This window comes from Nicotiana tomentosiformis, chromosome 6, assembly GCF_000390325.3.
Source record: "Nicotiana tomentosiformis chromosome 6, ASM39032v3, whole genome shotgun sequence".
Classification (NCBI taxonomy): Eukaryota; Viridiplantae; Streptophyta; class Magnoliopsida; order Solanales; family Solanaceae; genus Nicotiana; species Nicotiana tomentosiformis.
This window is the reverse complement of record NC_090817.1, coordinates 64,379,331-64,399,858: the sequence shown is the minus strand read 5'-3', so window position 1 is coordinate 64,399,858 and position 20,528 is coordinate 64,379,331. Positions and strand designations below refer to the sequence as shown.

General features: G+C 38.0%; 1 protein-coding gene and 1 long non-coding RNA gene across 4 annotated transcripts; one reads left to right on the top strand and one right to left on the bottom strand.

Annotated features, from left to right (window-relative positions):
- Positions 1–10,227: 10,227 nt before the first annotated feature.
- Positions 10,228–12,686, top strand: LOC104119885 (pathogenesis-related thaumatin-like protein 3.5). Its single transcript, XM_009631491.4, has 3 exons — positions 10,228–11,047; positions 11,771–12,032; positions 12,152–12,686. Exons 1-3 carry the CDS (start codon positions 10,558–10,560, stop codon positions 12,294–12,296), a joined length of 897 nt encoding a protein of 298 aa, XP_009629786.1. The 5' UTR covers positions 10,228–10,557; the 3' UTR covers positions 12,297–12,686.
- Positions 12,574–13,603, bottom strand: LOC104119884 (uncharacterized). Of its 3 annotated transcripts, none has more exons than XR_004503337.2 (3): positions 13,193–13,568; positions 12,966–13,059; positions 12,574–12,850 (listed from the first exon to the last, which is right to left on the bottom strand). It is a non-coding gene; the product is annotated as an uncharacterized lncRNA (long non-coding RNA). The 3 variants fall into 3 exon arrangements; XR_691550.4 differs by having other exon boundaries at positions 12,574–12,748; positions 13,193–13,562; XR_004503336.2 differs by having other exon boundaries at positions 12,574–13,059; positions 13,193–13,603.
- Between the last annotated feature and the right edge of the window lie 6,925 nt (positions 13,604–20,528).

Here is a 20,528-nt window from a genome sequence, read left to right as displayed (position 1 = left end):
GTATCACCACAATCAAAACAAGCTCTCGGTAGGCGTGGCGGCTAGGACTGGTTGGCTGGACTGATTGCGGAAGCCACCCCGTGTAGGAGGTACTCTAGAAAATGGCTGAGCAAAGTGTGCAACCTTGGACCTCGATACAACCGGAACACCACTAGCAGCTAGAAGTGCTGAATGAACTGGGCAGCTCACATAGCCCCTACCATGATGGGTTGAAGCTGCAGCGTAGCCACCACTAAATCCCCCTATTCCACGAGGCCTCTTGGCCTCCCTATCCTCTCTATCACGGTCTCGCATACCCTACATTCTCCGTGCAATGTCAACCACCTGCTGATACGGATTGTCTAACTCCAACTCCTTAGCCATACTGAACCTAATACTCGGGTTGAGCCTCTCGATGAATCGACGGACTCACTCCCTGACTGTGGCAACCAAGTTTGGTGCATTTCTAGACAAGTCACTGAATCGGACAGCATACTCCGACACTGACATAGTACCCTGACGCAATCGCTCAAACTCCACGTGCCAAGAATCCTGGAGGGTCTGAGGAACAAACTCTCTTAATAAAAACTCTGAAAACAGATCCCATGTAAGTGAAGCTGCCACGGCTAGGCTACCCATCTCGTACGCCCGCCACCACTGATATGCTGCTCCCTTCAGCCGGAACGTAGTAAATACAACCCCACTTATCGTCACAATGCCATAGTGCGGAGAATACGATGGCACTCTGCAAGAAAACCATGTGCATCCTCTGAAGCCAAACCACTGAAAGTAGGAGGGTGGTACTTCTTGAACCTCTCGAGCCTAACTTGTTGCTCCTCAGATGTTGCTCCCCTAACCATGGGCTGAATTGGAGCAACAGGCTTTACCAGTATAACCTCTGGGACCTGATCAACTTGGACCCGTTGCTATGGGGTACGGGCCGTGAGAGTCTATGCTCCTCCCCCAGTCTGAGATGTGGCTGGTGCAAGTGGGATCAACCCCGCCTCAGCTAAGGTGCTGAACATGTTCATGAACTGTGCGAGGGTCTCCTGATGTGCAGGGGAATCCATAGGCGCCTTATATGTCTTACCCCCCGACTGGAGCTACTGGTGGCTCCTCTGTCGCAGCTTGGGAAGGTGCTCTGGCTATACCCCGTGCCCGTCTTTGGCATCTGCCCCCGCCCCGTCCTCTCGTGGCTCTATTAAGGGGCGCAGGTGTCTGATCGTCGGATACTACGGCATGTGTCCTCACCATCTGTGAGAGAATAGAAAGTCAAAGATTTAGTTTTCGAAATCATCTAATTCGCACGATAAGGAATCAAAGAAGTAAAGTTCTTCTAACAGTTCCGTAGCTTCTCGAAGACAAGTACAGATGTCCCCGTACCGATCAGCAAGACTCTACTAAACCAACTTATGACTCGTAACACCTATGAACCTAGAGCTCTGATACCAACTTGTCACGACACCAATTTTTCTCCATAGGATATCGTGATGGCACCTATTATCACGACCTAATTTCTCCTATAAGCCGTGATGCGCCCAATGTCGTTGTTAGGCAAGCCAACGGTGAACTAACTATGTGATTACTCCTTTTAATAAGTTTCCAAGAAATAAAATTTTATTTATTAAGAAACTAAGGAGTAGAAAATTTAGTAAATAAAACAAAGGGAACTGAGTGGCAATCATAGTGATATAAATACTCCAATAAAGTCTACTAGTATGTATGCCAAGACCTGGTGTCACAAGTGTATGAGTAAGTAGTAGAATATACAAAACTCTAACTATTGTCTGAAATAAAAGTAGACAGAAAGTAAGTGCAAAAGAGAGTCTCTAGGTGCTGCAGAACGGCTCATGAAATAACTCACCACTAGCCCTCGGGGTAACGGGGGTGCGCGCCGGTATGACTGCCAGATGCACCCGCCTCAGATTATGCACAGGTAGTGTAGAAGTATAACGTGAGTACATAAACCACATGTACCCAATAAGTATCTAGTCTAACCTCGAAGAAGTAGTGACGAGGGGTCGACATCGACACTTACTATGGGCTAACAGTAAAATACGGAATTTCTAAATAAGCGTGGATTATGTAAATATTAAATATACTCAATAACAAGCAGTGAGTAATAATTCTTTCACTAATAATAAATTCCAAGTCAGTTTATGTCGTATATAGTTCTAACATCTCAAGCCATAATATAATATCAAATATAATTAAGCTTCGAGTATTATCGCGCACGATTATGCTGAGGTCATACGGCCCAATCCAGAATAATGTGTACACTGTCGAGGGTCGAGCGGCACGAACCATAGATGCATTTATTTCTACTGCCGAGGCGTTCGGCCCACTCCACAAGAAGAGATGATACTTTATAAACATTCGATTTAAAAGCTATTACAAAGCTAATACACAAAGAAGCACAATTTTTAATAACGGTCAAGTATCTCGCCAAAACTCTAGTAAGTGGGAGTCGGTCTTTTACAATTCCTCTATCAGGTTTGAATATAATTTAGGCACTTTAATTAACAAATAATGTGCAAACATTACAAGTATCTCATGATTCGGGTCCTAAGCTTCCCGGATATAGACATAATTAGTAGCTACGCACGAACTCTCGTCACCCCGTACGTATGTAGCCCCCACAATTAGGAGAAAATAGTAATTTAATCACCTATGGGGTAAATTCCCTCTTACAAGATTAGGCAAGAGACTTACCTTGTCTCAAAGCTCGCTTCTGATCCACAATTATGCTTTAAATCCTCAACTAGGTGCCAAACAACCTGAAACTAGTCAAATGTTGTATAAATTAATCAATACATGTTCAAAAGTTCATAATCTAACTATTAGAGTGATTCCCCTATCCCAATTGGAAGATTCCTAAAATTCATCCCCGGGCCCACATGCTCGGATTCCGAAAATATTTGAAAATAATTGTAACCCATAACCTTACGAGCTCAAATATATAATTATCATCCCATCCCATAATAATTTTCGTGGTTAAATTCTATTTTTATCAAAACCTAGGTTTGTTCATCTAAACCCATAATTTTCACAATTTTACATGTTACAATCTACCCATAATCTATGTATTTAACTTATATTGGATAGAAATTATTTACCTCCAATAGCTAGGTGAAAACCCCTCTCTAAGAAGCTCCAAAATTGCCCAAGAAATGAAAAACATTAGTCAAAAATTGTCTGAGTCCCGTATTAAATGTACTTCACTACCTATAGCACTTTCGCTTCTGCAGCTCTATGGCCGCTTTTGCGGCTCCGTATCTGCGGCTATATCATATCAGATGTGGATCTCCCCCAGTTGGCCTACTTTCGCATCTGCGGACACTAGCTCGCTTATGCGGGACTGCTTCTGCGATGCACGTGCCACACCTGCGGTTTGACCACTTCTGTTGTTGCTTCCATCGCACCTGCGCTTTCGTAGGTGCGCACCATGCTCCGCATCTATGATCTCTGAGAAGCCCATGCTGGGCTGTTTCTGCGGCTGTTGGCTCGCTTTTGCGAGCTCCCAACTGCGGCTGGCCCTCCGCATGTGCGATTGCACCAGAACTCTGATGCTTCAGCTATTCTTTCCAAGTCCAAATGAGTTTTGTGCCTTGTCCGAATGGCATCCGGGGGCCCCGTGGCCCCACCCAAACATACCAACAAGTTCGAAATCATAAAACGGACCTACTCAACCTCACGAAAGACGAAAAACAACACCAAAACTAAGAATCACACTCCAAACCAAATCGAATCAACCTATGAACTTCAAGTTCTTCCAATTTGCTCCTAACACTCCGAATATTACTTAAACTACTCGGAATGATACCAAATTTTGTGTGCAAATCTTAAATCACCTTACGGAGCTATTCCTAATCTCGGAATTCCAAACGGACCTCGATAACACCAAAACCTACTCCAACCCAAATTTAAAGAACTTTAAAACCATCAATATACCAACTTTCAACTCTAGGTGCCGAAATGCTCCCGGTTCATCCAAAACCCGATCCGAACATACGCCCAAGTTTAAAATTATCATACGAACCTATTAGGAACGTCAGATCCTGATTCTGAGGTCGTTTACTAGAAATATTGACCCAAGTCAAACCTAGCCCTTTAAAGCCAATATTAAGAAACTGAGTGTTCCGATTTTATCCCGAACCCTTCCAAACCTAAACTAACTATTCCCGCAAGTCATAAAATAGTAAAAGCACATATGGGGAGTCTTACTTAGGGGAATGAGGATCTAGAAAGTAAAATAATCGGTCGTGTAGTTACACCTAGTCTCTACGACTAGGTAAGCCTAACAATAATGTAAACTGAACAGATATGAATTAACAAATTGCGGAAATAACTGAAAAATAGATGAAAACTTTCCAAAAACCAAGTCTCACACTACACACCCCAAAATCGGTGGAACCAAGTCATAAGCTCTATAGAGTATAACGAGAGTAACTACTACATCACTGTCTAAAAGTAAATACAATAGTAAATGAGAATAGAGGAAGCTGACTCTGAGGCCTGCGAACGCCGAGCAGGCATACCTTGAAGTCTCCGATAAAACAACTAGCAGAAATCTCTATCTACCAGCACGAGCAGACGTACCTGGATCTGCACAAAATGATGTGTAGAAGCATAGTATGAGTACACCACAATGGTACACAGCAAGTATCAAGCTTAACCTCAATAGAGTAGTGACGAGGCTAGGTCAAGACACCTACAAAGATATGAAATAGATAGTATAAAATGAAATATGAATATAAAATGGGAAGTAAGAAAGCAACTAATACGAAACAAAATGATAGCATGATCTAATACTGAAAAATCAAAAGTGAATAGCATGAAAGAAGAAACTAAAGTGATACAAATATCATGCATAGACTACAACTACTAGAATGATAACGAATGGAGCAACAAGAAATATTTCTTCCACGACACTTTGCAACATGAAATAACAGCAAGGAACATAACGAGGTACCACCTCGTGTATAATGAAATCAAACTGAGGTACCGCCTCGTATAATCAAGAATAACAACCGAGGTACCGTCTCGTATTCACATTTCTTGATTTCAATCACAATCCTTCCTTATGCCGCCGCGTGAGCCTTACATTTGAAAATAGGTTTTGAAAATAGTTTTCTCGAAATAGCTACATGCACTTTAGCCCACCTTATGACGCCACCGGGCTTCACGTAGTTCCCCTACAAGCAATCACACACATAAGTCCCACCTTAAGGATGATTTGACTATGAGAATTTAGAACATAATATGGTATTTCAATTAAAGTATGGAAATAGTCTAAGTAGCCTAAGCCGGTCAAATACTAAGTATAACCCGTGTACCCGCTCGTCACCTTGCGCTACACGAATTTTACTTAGCACAATTGAATCAAACACTACCAATCCTAAGGGGTAGTTCCCCCATGCGAAGTTAGGCAAGACACTTACCTCAATTAGGCCAATTCAATACTTAGAAATAACTTTTCCCTTAAAATCCGCCTCTACACGACTTAAATCTAACCAAAATCGACTCAATATCATCAAACAATGCTAGGGAATTCAATTGTAATAGATAAAGTTAATTTTTTTTATAATTTTCCCAAAAAGTCAACAAAAGTCAACCCGGGGTACGCCCGGTCAAAACCTGGGTTCGATTGTAGATTCCGTCTACCCATGACTCCACGAGTTCATATATATGATTAGTTTCAAAATCCGAATCCAAATCGACTCTGAAAACTCAATTTCTTATTTTTTAAAATCTTGACAAAGTTTCATAAATTTCTACTTTGATTCACATGATTTTGATTATAAAATCTAAGATATGTTGATAAAATATGATAAGAAATAGATTAGAATCGCCTACCCAAGGTTTGTTGATGAAAATCCCCTCTCTAAATTGTCTCATACCGAGTCTAGGGTCCAAAAATGAGAGAATGAACTCAAAAATCCCGTCCCTCGGCTATTTGTCCAGTCCTAGATGTCGCATTTGCGACCTGGGGTTCGCAATTGCGAACCCTGCAAATGCGAAGAACCACTCGCAAATTCGAAGTCCTTACATCTCTGATGTCATCGCAATTACGATGAATATTTCGCGATTGCGAATAATGGACCCTCCGTAAATGCGACCATGATGATCGCAAATGCGAAGAAGCTCTCCCCAGATGCACTTCGCAAATGCGAAGAAGCTCTCCCCGGGTGCACTTCGCAAATGCGAACACTGGATTCACAAATGCGAACCCAGCATACATGGCCAACCTTCGCAAATGCGAACTCAGACCTCGCAATTGCGAGATCTAAGGCCTGTGCAGAAACCAGCAACTTAAAAATTCCAACAACACTACGCTAAGCATTCGAAACTCACCCGATCCCTCGGGGCTCCAAACCAAACATCCACACAAGTCTAAAAAATCATACAAACTCTCTCGCACAATCAAAACACAAAAATAATATCTAAAACTACGAATTGAGCTAAGAAACTCATGATTTTCAAAGAGAATTTAAAGAACTTCTAAAATTACAACTATGCATCTGATTCCTATTAATTCAACTCCGAATGATGCCAATTCTAAATTCCATAACGGATCTATTCCAAGTTCCAAAATAAAATTCCGAGCTCAATAGTTAAAAGTCAACCTATGGTCAAACTTTTCAACTTAAAATTGGCAAATTTTGGCAAATCAACACAAATCAACATACGGACTTCCAAAACCAATTTTAGGATTACACCCAAGTTCGAAATTACGATACGAAGCTATCAGAGGCATAAAAATATAATTCCGGGGTCGTTTTCACAAAAGTCAAAGTTTGGTCAATATTTTCAAATTAAAGCTTCTAAGTCTAGAATCAAGGGTCCAAATCAACCCGAAAGCTTCCCGGAATGAAACTAATCAACCCCGCAAGTCATAAAAGCATAAACTCACATATGTGAAGCAATAAAAGGGATAACGGGGCGCAATTACACAAAACGACCGATCGAGTCGTTACAGCCAACCAACTATTGATGTTGTAGGAGCAGAGAACATGTAAGCGAACCTATATAGGTGAAACACAAAAAAACACATCATAAGGTGTGAAGTTTTCAAATAGGAACAGTTGAAACTTCAGACTGATGGTTATTTTTCTTTGCTTACCGATTCTGCTGATCTTTTTTTATGCTAGTGTATGTCCAAGCGTTTCTATGCACCATCATGTGTAGGTATGAAGGAAGAATATGGTAGTTCTCTTCTGGTGTTCCTCTTATACAAGAAATAGCTTTTTGAATAGCGCTCCATGCCTTACGATATCCAATGTCAATTCTAAATTTTATTTTTATTTCACTTTCTATAAAGGCTGGTGTAACCTCAATTGTTTTATCCCGAACATGTTCTAAAATTTGTTCAATTATAAAATTTGATGTAGCATACTTCTGATATGATTTTATTGCATCAACTGAGCATTCATGGTTGTTATAAAATTTTATCACCCTGAAAAGTGTGAAATTTTTTATTCTGGTAGCACATACATTCCAACCACATTTCTCCACGATGCATTTCAGCTCGTATCTCTTTGAACATGATCTAACAGCAGTGAATTCAACTTTTTTGATTTATCTCCAAGCTGTAGAAAAATTTAGTCATGCTCATCTTGTTCTCAAAAAATTATCCTACTTTTATTTTCTCAGGCAATGCATCGTGCCTAAGTATTTTACATGGTGGAGATTCTTTCAGCTTTCTCCTCACTATTTTTCTTGATTTCTTAGAAGTAGTAGAAATTTCAGTAATTTCTTCAATTGTATGTGATGTTATCGGTATAATTTCTGTATTTTCTTGATCTTGGTTGTTGCCTATCATTGTAGGAGATAAAAAAAACTTTGTTGGATTGTGTGTTGGTTGTCTATTTACATTATTAGCTGTCCTTCTTCTTGTTGGGCCTCACCAAACTGGTCGAATTTATTATAGCGGCAGGTAATTCTTGCAGCGTTCCATATTTAGAATCAGTTGTAATGTTATAAGGGTGTCGTTCGTTGTCTACTTCCTTATTGGTTGTTCTACTTCATGTTGATGATCATCAAGTTGTTCTAAATCTATTGTATGTGCAAGAGATGGTTTGAATGTTGCATATTCTAAAGCAGCTATATTGTCAGAAAGTAGTTGTATTTTTTCGGCGATAAAATGGCAATTGTTGAAAGCTGAATCAGTTGTTAGCAAATGTATACAGGTTCTGAGTTCTTCATCTGAAGTTACAAGCATCCCTTTACTTGTATTTAGTTTCATATCAAACCATATTTTTAGTGCATATTTGGTTGAATCAAAATCTATGACTTCACTAATTTTCTTGAGGAAAGTGTTGAATGATACTTGTTTATTAACCAGAACAAGTTTTTTTATCATGATTCAAGTAGTTATAATCAAAAGTCCTTCTCCCATTGAAAGTAATAACAAGGAAAATATAGCTCATCATGCAGTATGGAAATTTCAGCATGTTTAGTGTGAAGTGTTAGGAAATGAACAAAAATTTTTTAGCATGTATAAGTATGAAGTTTAGCAAAAACTCATTAGACAATTACATACTGCAGGACAAAAACTTAAGCATGTTTAGTCTGAAGGTTTAGCAAATGAACTAAAAAAACTTCAGCATGTTTAGATTGAAGTTTCGAAAAAAACTCATGAAAAAACTATGGACTGCATGACAAAACTTAAGCATATTTTGGTATGAAATTTTAGCAAATGAACTAAATGACTTCAACATGCATTAGCAAAAACTCATTAGAAAATTACATACTGCACAACAAAAACTTAAGCATATTTAGTCTGAAATTTTAGCAAATGAACTAAAAAATATCAGCATGTTTAGACTGAAATTTCGGAAAAAACTCATGACAAAACTATAGACTGCAGGACAAAATTTCAGCATGTTTTGGTATGAAGTTTTAGAAAATGAACTAAATAACTTGCATGCATTAGCAAAAACTCATTAGAAAATTACATACTGTAGAGAACAAAAACTTAAGCATGTTTAGTCTAAAGTTTTAGCAAATGAACTAAAAAACTTCAGCATATTTAGACTGATGTTTCGGAAAAAACTCTTGACAAAACTGTAGACTGCAGGACAAAACTTCAGCATATTTTGGTATGAAGTTTTAGCAAATGAACTAAATAACTTCATCATGCATTAGCATGAAGTTTTAGCTTCAATGTGAAACAACTTCATGCTATATTAGCATAAAATTTTAGCTTCAACGTGAAACAATTTCATGCTACATTAGCATGAAGTTTTAGCTTTAACGTGAAACAACTTCATGCTACATTAGCATGAAGTTTTAGCTTGTATTTGATTAAAATTTCAGACTTCAACATGAAACAACTTTATTCTATATGCCTCACGCATTAAATTTGAAGTTTTGAAAAGTTTTTGAAGATCTATAAGTGAAAACTTCATGCTATGTCTGTCAAACAATTTCATGCAAGTGTGATTTGTAAATGAGCATAAGTGAAAATATCTATAGGCGTTAATTGAATTTAGATTTTTTTTTAAGTTCAAAACTTAAAAAACATGACGAATTATCAAAATAATTGCAGAAATATATATGATGAAGTTCAATCAGTTTCACAAACTAATGCGAATTGTGAAGATGAATTGCAATACTTACAATGCATTTTGTAGTTTTGAATTCTGAAGATGAATCTGGTTTAAGTTTCTGGTTTTTGGATAAAGTTGCTGAGAGTAGAGGAGATCTTCGACCAAGATTGAAGGAGATCTTTTGAGGAGAGACGGAGTGATGGAGGAGATCACACGATTTAATGTGTGATGCATATTTTATATCTTTTGTCAGGGGTATAATTATCATATTATTACAAATTTTTAGTGAGCTGGCTACCAAATCAATAATTTTTAAAAATAGGATACAGGTTAAAAAGTGTCACAAATATAGGGTACAATTGCATATCCTTCATAGTTTGACACCCACGATATTTATGAAAGGAAAACGATTTTTGAAACTTATGAATTTAAACATATGAATTTCCTCTTTGCTCCACGCTGAAATTAGAAGACGAGCTATTATCTATTCCATTAATTGGCACAAAGCCAAGATTTTATTATACTAGTTGCTTACTTAAATTGTCGTTTAACGTTGTCGGTTTATTTCGGGTGAATCTAGGTAGCCTTTTTCATATGGCCGTACCTTTTTACAACTACGAAATTGATTCACTTCCAAGATACTTGAAGTATATGTTATTGGGATTTGGGGCAATACTATGATTCTATATGTTGACTTTCTCTCTCTTTCTCTTCTTAACATTTGTTTCCATAGACAAATGCATCCTCAAAGTTTCCGAAGAAAGGAATTGCTTCTTATCGAGGCCATCCAAAATGAAAGAAATGCTAAACCCTAAAGAGTGATCTTGCGGCTGATAAATTTTGCAAAGCAACTTCAGACTTTGGATTTTGCATCCAATATGTTCAAATTCCTTTTGCCTTGAATCCTTCGAGTTACAAATATGGTACAATGATTCATTTTCCTATACTGGACCCTCCTCCTGCCCCTATTCTATTCCCCACAAGGACAGAACATATATAGCAAAACACTAAAAAAGGCCATAATAATATGCTCGCGAGCAAAGCTCCCTGGAAAGAGCTCTCAATTTCATTGCTTTTGTGCACCTTCTTTTCCTACACTTTTGCTTACACTTTCACCATTTCTAACAACTGCCCTTTTACAATATGGCCTGGTACACTGTCTGGCGCGGGAACTCCTCCACTTCCCGCGACTGGCTTTCGATTAGATGCTGGCCAAAACATCACAATTCCAAGTGTACCAGGTTGGTCAGGTCGAATTTGGGCAAGAACTGGCTGCACTTTTGATGCATCAGGAATTGGTTCATGTCAAACAGGTGATTGTGGTGGAAAGCTCGAGTGTAGCGGTCTTGGCGCCACGCCACCTGCCTCCCTCTTTGAGATAACTCTGGGCGTTGGAGACAACAAAGACTTCTATGATGTGAGCATCGTGGACGGATACAATCTGCCAATGGTTGCACTGCCCGAAGGAATCAATGGAGGATGCAATGCCACTGGTTGTCTGTCAAATCTTAACATGGGTATGTTCTCGAATTAGCTGATGCTTGAATTAGTTTAAGGACTCTGCCTATGTCACAGAGGATACTAGTCTCAAGTTGGTTTAAAAGATAAGAGTTGCAGTATGTTCGCAGCAAAATGCCAAATTAGCCTACGGAAATATAATCCGACCAACTGTCCTAATTTGGGCGAGTTAGACTAGGCATATATTCGTTAGCAGGTCAATTCAGGCATAACCCACGTTAGTCTATCTTAAAGCTTGGGCCAATTTGGGAACTTGTGTCGCGCAAATTAACACATAAGAAAACTTATGCAAACACAGAAAAATAGTATTTAACTCATGATAATTAAAAAAAAAAAAAAAAAAGGCTAGTATTATTTTGATTTGGTGATTAAACAAAGTATAAAGAACAACTAAACAAATAAAAAATGATTTTGAGTTGGATGGGTTGAATAATGTCTCATTATTTAGTCCAAATTGACCCGTACATCTTGATCCAAAGTAAATTTTTTGCAGGCTCATCCTGAATTTGTTAATTGATTCAATCCGTTTTAACTCCGTGAGACTTAGCTCATCCTGCCCATTTGACCCTAGTTCACAACCAGAAATACAGTAACTCGGCTATCTGAATCATATTCTATAATTGAGCCTAACTATTTTAGGAATAAAGTGTTAGAAGATTGAGTTATCTTAGAAGCATTTACACATAATTAAGAAATAACAATCCATTTGTAAAATGGAACAGGTTGTCCAAAAGAACTTCAGGTGGTGGGTGGCGATGGAGAAGGGAATGTGATCGGTTGCAAGAGTGCATGTGAGGCGTTTGGTTTAGACCAGTATTGCTGTGCAGGACAGTTTGCAAATCCAACAACTTGCCGGCCATCTTTCTATTCGAGCATCTTTAAGAATGCTTGTCCCAGGGCTTATAGCTACGCATTTGATGATGGCACCAGCACTTTCACCTGCAAGGCTTATGACTATGCAATCATCTTTTGTCCCATGAATGGGTACGTAATATCTCATAAAAACTTTTATAATGTTATCAATGACAAATAACTATTCTCATGTTATGTAAGTATTATTTTCCGCCTTGTTTTACAGTAATAGTGAGTTTGATTTGAAACAGGGTAAAGAGACCAAATGAAGCATCAACAGTTCCGGCTATTGAAGTGAGTAGAAGGGGAAAGTTTGCAGGGGTGGCTTCATCTTCCTACATTCTCCTTCCTTTTCCAATGCTGATTCTCCTGCTAATTTCCAGCTCATATCTCTAAGCATCAATCAGAATTGCGCAACTGTTCAGCAGAATTGGATGCATGATATAGAGCAGAGGAATGGTACCTCAAGGAAAAGCTGGGCATCCGTTAGAAAATTTAGAGCCAAACAATACTAGGTTCTGAAAAATATAACTAGTTTCTTGCTTGGACAAGTTAGCATTATTTTAGTAAGAAGTTTTACATTGAACATTAAAAATAAAGAGAGGTTGATCAAGTGTGGTACTTGGTTAAACTCAACCAAGAAGCATTTAAATTCAGCAGTAATTCTCACAAGTGAAAAGAAAAAGCAAATAATATCCATCACAAGTGTACATTTGCTCTCACAAGCAAATAAGATTGTCTATGTCAATCTTCCAGCCCGATCTTTTTTGGTTTTTTTTCTTTGAACACTTGAGTTTCCTGTTTTACCTTTAATTTCCTGCCTGTTCTGCCTTCTTTTGTTACACCACCTGCATAACAAGCTTGAATCTTCAACAAGTGATGTTATTAAACTATTATTCATTTGCTCTCAGAAGAATCTCCAACTATCTTCGAGAAACGCACCTCTAAACCTAGCAAGTTTAATGGTAGTTTACAAACAATATAATTTATCAGTATACTAAGCATTCACCAGAAAATTGAAGTAATTAACTGCTGGTGATAAACAAAAGGAACAGAATATATTACTGATGATCTATTAGCCTTCGGTTAGATTTTGTTGTTTCTCAATCTAGCTAGTAACCTTTGGCAGCTGCTGTAGGCAAATTTTCGGCTTCCCCTCCTGAATCAAAGAGAGAAACAGAACAATTTTATTGAAGTATAAATATCTTAATCGCCAAGGCAAATTAATTACGGCAAAAACAGTTGTCAAATAAGTGATGTACAAAAGCAGGTATCTCAAATTGAATCTTGACCTTCAAACATGGTTTCAGCTTTAGGCAGGTAGATATTACATTACTACTGCAGGGTGCGCACGGAGGGAAAGTAAATTGTCCTAATCTAAGGCTAGAAACTTTCCTCAAAGGCGCAACCATTTTGGTCTTTTAAAAGAGTACTAATTATAAGTAATAAGCATGCTCATTTGTGTGCTACTTTCAGGAGAATCATCTTTCTGATACGGTGGAATAAAACAAAACTTAACCCAAAAAACAAAAGGACAGCTGTAAGGATTTTCAGCGAGACTAATATTTCTTGTGATTTTCTTTTTCTTTGAAATATAAATCCATTTGTGGGTGCACTCGAGATGCTCTTGTGAGGAAATTATTGTAGTGCTGATTCTTTTTCTTCTATTTTTCCAAAACTAAAAAAAAAGAGTTGCAATAGTAATGCGCATATTCAAGTACCGACTACTGTACAAAAGTAATATATTATTGCAAAGCAATCATTATAATTTATAGGAAGTCGGATCTTGATACCTATGTAACAACCAATTTTGGTTCCTCAAAAATTACAATCGACACAAGAAATATAGTGATAAATACTATATTCGATTTCAAAGTGATAAGGTTACAATTTCTAAAATATCTCAAATCTAAAGAGATGTAGTCCTCTGATTCTTCTCCTCACGAACGATGGTTCAAGAGCTTGAGAACTTAATCTTGAACTTGAGGAATTTCAGATTTGTGGTGCGTCACGAACCAGGATTTGGTGTTGGTTATCACGAACGGAAGATTTGAAGCCGCCCCCTATGATTTCAGCTCGCCTTTGGATTTGACCACAGACGAAGATTGCAGATGTGGAGGGAGACCTTGATGCTATTTTTCAGAGTTTCTTTAGCCTTTCTGTCTGCTTACTTGCTTGTCCCTCTTTTTCTTACCCTATGACCCCCTTTATATAGATGTGGGGTAGAGTAGACCATAGTACGCCATTAGGCTTGAGGCTTATGGGCCGATCCATTTGATGGAAGAATGGGCTAGCCCAATTTTATTGGACTTTTATTTAAATCAATTTGATTATTGTTTACCCTATAAAACGGATAACAATTAAATTTGTAAGTGATTTTAAGGATACGTGAATTTATTCAATACAAACGGTAAAGATTTCTAGAATAAAGAAGCAAGAGATATACAGTCAAACCTCTCTATAACAGCCTCATTTGTTCCGAATATTTTTGGATGTTATAGCGAAATACTGTTCTAGAGAACACATATTATAACATAATATAAAAATTAGTTTCTGAAAAACTTGGCTTTTATAGTGAAGTGTTGTTATATGGGGATGATGTTATAGAGAGGTATCACTGTAATATATTATCAAACTGCTTGAAAATAAGGGTGGATGATTCTGGACTCGAGGGCATCCTCAACGAGGTATTCGTCTTCGATCACGGGCGTATAATAATGAAACACAGATCAACAACGTAAGAGCTATGAATTATAGAAAAATAATAGTATATTGCTTTTGGATGCGTGTTACAATGTGTTCATTGAATAATTAGACCCCCCTCCCCCTTATATAGTAGGGGAATCCCACTCTAGGTACAATTCTATAAAAGATAAAAATCTCCCGTTTAACTAATTACTCATTCCCGTCGGTACATGCCGAGATACGCGTTGTGATACCCGGTTGGTCATGGATATTACAACCTTCCGTTAATCGTGTTCGATTTCCCAATAATTCTCTCCGAAGTTTTTTGGGATTTGGACCGATCCCGGGGTCATGGCCTTGATATACTCGATGGCGGGCATCGTGCCCCCGGTGCCTGACTCGATGAGTCCCTTACCTCGATTTCGGTTTCTTATCATTGCGTTCCTTTTTCGATTTATTTTATCGGTAACCGGACCGGCTTATGGGTATGGTTTTGATGGTAGGCTATAATCTCGTATTTTAGTCGCTTATTGCACTTTAATTTACTGTACTTTTATTGTGCTTGAGCTTTAATCGCTAGTATTTTGTACTTATTGTGTGTTTTATGCCTTGTAGGCATGGTTTCGAGTTATGTATATGTTACGGAATGAATTCGAGCTATTTGAAGCTTTGAAGTCTGAATAAAAGCCCAAGGAATTAAGTCGGGATCATGTTCGGGGGTCGAGGACCAAGTCTGGATGTCAAAACGCCCGAAAAAATTCGTACTCTTAGAAAACCCCAATGTCGCGGCGAGTGGGGTGCCGTGCGTGTACAATTTTGTACTACCTGTCAGAAACAACTCTCTGAATTGCCCCACTAATTCCCCACATGATGCGTCGCCCCATGCAACGTGCCTGTGCAATTCTTATAGTGTAATTTTCCTATTTCGGCTAGGAGAAGGTGATTTCGTCTAGCCTCGACCATATTTGATATAAATACATGGAAAAATATTATTTTTTGTACTTTTGTCATATTGGAGACCTAAGGAGGCTAAAGAGGAGTTGGAGAAGCAAAAGCACAAGGAGTTTATCATTCAATCCTCACTCAAGAACCGAGTTTGGATCGTTTTATGTTTTTATTTACTTTAAACATATTTGTGATGAATTGCTCCATATCTATGGAGTAGTTCCCTTTAGGGTTTGATGGATATGGTATATTGATATTTGTTAGTGGATTATAACTCTAGTTTTATGTATTGAAGCATTTTTGGATGATTTAATTGTTGCATCTATATTCACTAGTTCATGTAACAGAGAGAGGCATAACTTGTGATATCTTTGCATTATCTTTTTGGTTGAGTTCATTAATTCTTATTATAATCGAAAGAGGCTAGTTGAATTATTGATTAAACCTAGTTAGGAGGATAGTCGAAAGAGGTTTTCCTAAAGACCAATCCACTATCCATTCTTGCATATCTTCACGTGTTTAAATTAGTTCATCTTGTGAGACTAAAGCTTAATCGAGAGAGGAGTTTTTTGTTGAACGTTTGAACTAATAATTGAGTGAATTCAAGAGACTCACTTGAACATTAAAAGTGAATTATCTAGAGTTATATCCCAAACAATTATCTTGCACCTATCTTATTAAAACCTTATATTTTCCCACTGATAACTTTCTTTGCTTATTCCTTATTTCGATTTTTGTTAGTCAATAGCTTTAGATTCTTAGTTAATTTTAGTCATTCATCAAATAAATCTTGATTTTTGATTCTCCTGGATAACAATCAAGCTATAAACTATGAAAATACTATTTAACTCCAATCCACGTGGATACGATATGATACTATACTATCTTTGACTAGCGAGCATAAATTAAAGTGGCGTTTTGCGCTCGTCAACTTTTGGCGTCCTTGCCGGAGATTGGCAATCAATACTGTTTGAAATAGTTACTTGTGCTAATTCGGGAATTTTTCTTTTTATTTTATTTTTCCTTTTTACGTTTGGTGTTCTTTGACTGTGCGCAGCTTACAGGTTCAGAGTGGTGCATGATGAGAACTTCTACGAAGGAAGTGCTACCATACGAACCCGAGATAGAAAAGCAGTTACGACAGCTGAGGAAGGAAAGAAGTCTCACCGAGACATCAGAAAAGGTTGGGCAATCCTCAACTAAAGAACTTATGGCTGGAAACAGTGAAAATAATGTAGATTTGGCTGCGAGAGAAGTAGCCTAACGAAGAGAACAAGCTGCACGGGATGCTGAGGAAGCAACTATTAGAGATGCACAGAACATCTATGAAGAAGAGAGAGGTCTCAGACTTAATCAACATCAACCCTTGCCTGGGAGACCACTTGGCGATTATTCTAGACTAGTATACAATCAAGGTTTATCAAGTGTTAGACCACCTCCAATTACAGCTAATAATTTTTAGTTGAAGCAAGGGTTGCTCCAAACCCTTCAAAACTGTTATAAACAACCATCTAATGGACTTCGAGGAGATTATGAACACCTTTCAATACAATGGTGTGTCACAAGATGCAGTTTACTTAAGGTCATTCCCCTTCACACTCAAAGATGATGCAAAGCAGTGGCTTCGAAGCTTACCTAATGGATCGATTCAAACATGGGATGAGATGACCAGAAAAGTTTTTGATAAATATTTCTCATCAGCTAAGACGGGTAAGTATAGAAGAGAAATCCATAACTTCCACCAGAAAGATACTGAGACTGTGTTTGAAACTTGGGAGAGGTTTAAGGAAACAGTCAGAAAGTGTCAACATAGTGGAATTGAACTCTGGATGCACCTCCAGGACTTTTGGGATGGATTGAACATTGAGCAATGCAGTTGGAGGCCCTTTGATGATGAAGACCCCAGAGGAGATAGTCACAATTCTTGATGAGTTGTCTGAAGATGCAAATCAGTGGCCTTCTGAGAGTGCTGAAAGAAGAAGATCGATAGGTATTCACCAGGTTGATGCTAACACATCTGTGCAGGTACAACTTGATGCTATGGCTAAAGAAATACGGAAGTTGACCTTAGCTACAATACAAAGTGAGCCTTATGCAGCTTGTGATATATGTGGAAGAGGACATCCTACTTATGCATTTCAAGTCTCAACTGAGGAAGTGAATGCTGTGGGAAATTACAATGCAATGGGTCAGAGGCACCCCGATTTTTCATGGAGTTCACTTGGAGGTACTGCAAATGCGTGGCAATAAAATAACTCTAGACCTCGGGGACAATTAGTTCCAGTCTTCCAAAATTAGCAGAGGCAGTAGTTTCAGCCTCAGCAGTCCAATCAGCCTGGTCTAGAAGATCTAATGGAGGCCTTCATTATCAAGACATATGAGAGGTTGTATGCTCACGAGACAGCTATCAAAGAATTGGGCACTGGTTTTCGAAACTTGGAGAGACAAATTGGACATATTGTGACAATATTATCTGAGAGAGTCCCAGTTACTCTGCCAGCTAATACTGAGAGAAATCCAAAAGAAACAGTGAATGATGTGACCTTAAGAAGTGGGAAAGTGTTGAAAGATACCCCTCCAATCCAAAAAGAGGTGGTACTTGAAAAGGAAAGTAAGGAGAAATTGAAGAATGATATTGACAAGAAGAAGAAAGGCAAGAAGAGAGCTGCCAAAAAGAAGAAGGAGAAAACTTCGAGAAGGGATGAATCTAATGAGAGCGAGCATATGCCTGCTCTACCTTTTTCTTAAAAGCTATATAGAGAAAAGCTGGACAAGCAATTTGAGAGATTTCTGGATATGCTGAAACAGGTTAGTATGAATTTGTCATTCACAGAAGTGCTCTCCCAAATGCCAACTTATGCTAAATTCTTGAAGGAGATTCTGACAAAGAAGAGGAAGAAGATAGAAGAGACCTTAGTGGTCAAGGTCACAGAGAATTGCAGTGCAATATTGCAAAACAAACTCCCACAAAAGTGTGGAGATCCAGGGAGTTTTACGATACCTTTCTTTTAGGATCTATTAATTTTGATAAATCTTTATGTGATTCTGGTGCCTTAATTAACTTAATGCCTTTATCTATTTACAGAAAATTGTAGAAGGACATTTGAGAGATAAGGTTAGTGCCTATATCTTTGCAGCTGGCAGACCAAACGACTCTGATACCCGAGGGGATAATGGAAGATGTCTTAGTTCATGTAGTAATAAGTTCGTATTTCCTATAGATTTTATAGTAATGAATATGTATAAGAACAAGGAGGTCCCCCTAATCTTAGGAAGACCATTATTAGCAACGGGTAGAGTAATATTAGATATACACGAGAGAAAGCTCATGCTTAGAGTATGTGAGGAGATTGTAACTTTTGAGATGAATGTAGACAGGGGGTGAAAAGGGAGGAGCCAGCTGAAAGTGCTAAGTGGAAAGTGAAGGGATCAAAAGAGAAGGTTGCAGCGAGTGAGAAAGATAAGTGTGGGGTGCACCCCAAGAAGGCAGAGAAGAAGCTATTGGCATGGATGTGTGCATTAGTTCGAAGGCAAGGAATGGATCCCGACTTCGACTCAGATCCCGACTAGATATTCAGGGAAGTTTCCTTTACCTTATGCTTTTTAATTATGTGTCATGGGGACACGCCACAACTTAAAGTGTGGGGTGGGGGATAATTGTATTTTGTATGTATATGTGTTAGTTTTGTTAGTTGTAGTAGTTGAAAAAAAAACCCATAAAAATTGAAACAATTTCAATTTTTCCTGATGATGGATATCACCGACATGTTTCTTGAGGGATTAAAGTTGAAAGAAAAAGACAAAGATTTTCTTTTGTTATGTAGTGTATTAATTCCCCCTTGATTTTTCTTTGTGCCGCAATTATTTTCCAAGGATTTTGTTTGAACCGGGTATAGTTAGCTTTTATTTTTGTTAGGAGTAGGAAATCTTGTGCTATCATTTGAATTCAAAGCAATATATTTTGACTTTATTATGCCTTGAGAATAGTGAGTGCTTTAGTGTGACGCTTAGGCTCAGTTTTGACTCTTGTATAAGTACCTTAAATTGTATAATCTTAACTTTGCTTAACTGCTTTGACTAGAGTGTCTTGATGAATCCGATCCTAAGTGAGTTATGTGTTATGTGTGTGTAAGGTTTTGTATTATTATGTGCATTGTATTTTATGTCTAGAACTTGCCATGTGTGTTTGCAAAGCAAAATAGTAGTTTTATTCAGTCTTGGAAGTGATCTAGGCATTTCTTTGTTGAGCCAATTATATGATTTTACCCACCTAATTGTTATGTATCTTAGTTAACCCCTTTTGAGCCTGTAATCATGTTTCTTTGGCAACCACATTACAAGCACTACCCATTTGTTCCAGTTGACCATCTATTTGAACCTTTCACCTCTCGTGAGCACTTAAATTTGTTATGAACTTTGTAAAAGTTGAAGTGTGGGGTAGTTGGTTTGGCTTTTAAGTGGTACTAATGAAATAAGGAGAAAGGTTCACTATTTTAAAAATGTAAGAGCCACATGAATTGAATAAGAAAAAGAAAGGAAAAAGTAAGAGTATGATTGTGAAAAATATTCCTTGATAGTAGTACCTCTTGATGTATTTGTGCTTAAAGAAGTTGGGAGTTAATGTATATTGATGTGAAGGTGGAGTTTTTGTTTGACATAAGTGTGGGATTTTGAATGGTAAATTATATGTATTAAAGTGCTTAGGGAGGTGTAGTCACTCTTATATCAAAATATATCCCACCCATCCCATAGCCTACATTACAATCAAGTAAAGTCCTACTTAATCCTTGACTGAATGAGCTCAATTAGTATAGTAGTACACTACAGGCAAGCCTATGGTGCATCTTTTGTGGCATATGAATGTTGTTTCTAAGGGTGAGCAAATTCTTTCTATCTTGAGTTCCTAATTGTTCTTAATGTCTATTGTGTGTGGAACTACTCTCTATTGTTGTGTGAGGGCACTTGATTCGTGAAGGAAAGGTAATACCGTTGACTTCT

Excerpts from the sequence above, each read along its gene's own strand:
- LOC104119885 (XM_009631491.4), top strand. The coding sequence starts at position 10,558 with ATGCTCGCGAGCAAAGCTCCCTGGAAAGAGCTCTCAATTTCATTGCTT. Across the intron at positions 11,048-11,770 it reads TCTGTCAAATCTTAACATGG|GTTGTCCAAAAGAACTTCAG; the intron begins GTATGTTCTCGA and ends AAAATGGAACAG. Across the intron at positions 12,033-12,151 it reads ATCTTTTGTCCCATGAATGG|GGTAAAGAGACCAAATGAAG; the intron begins GTACGTAATATC and ends GATTTGAAACAG.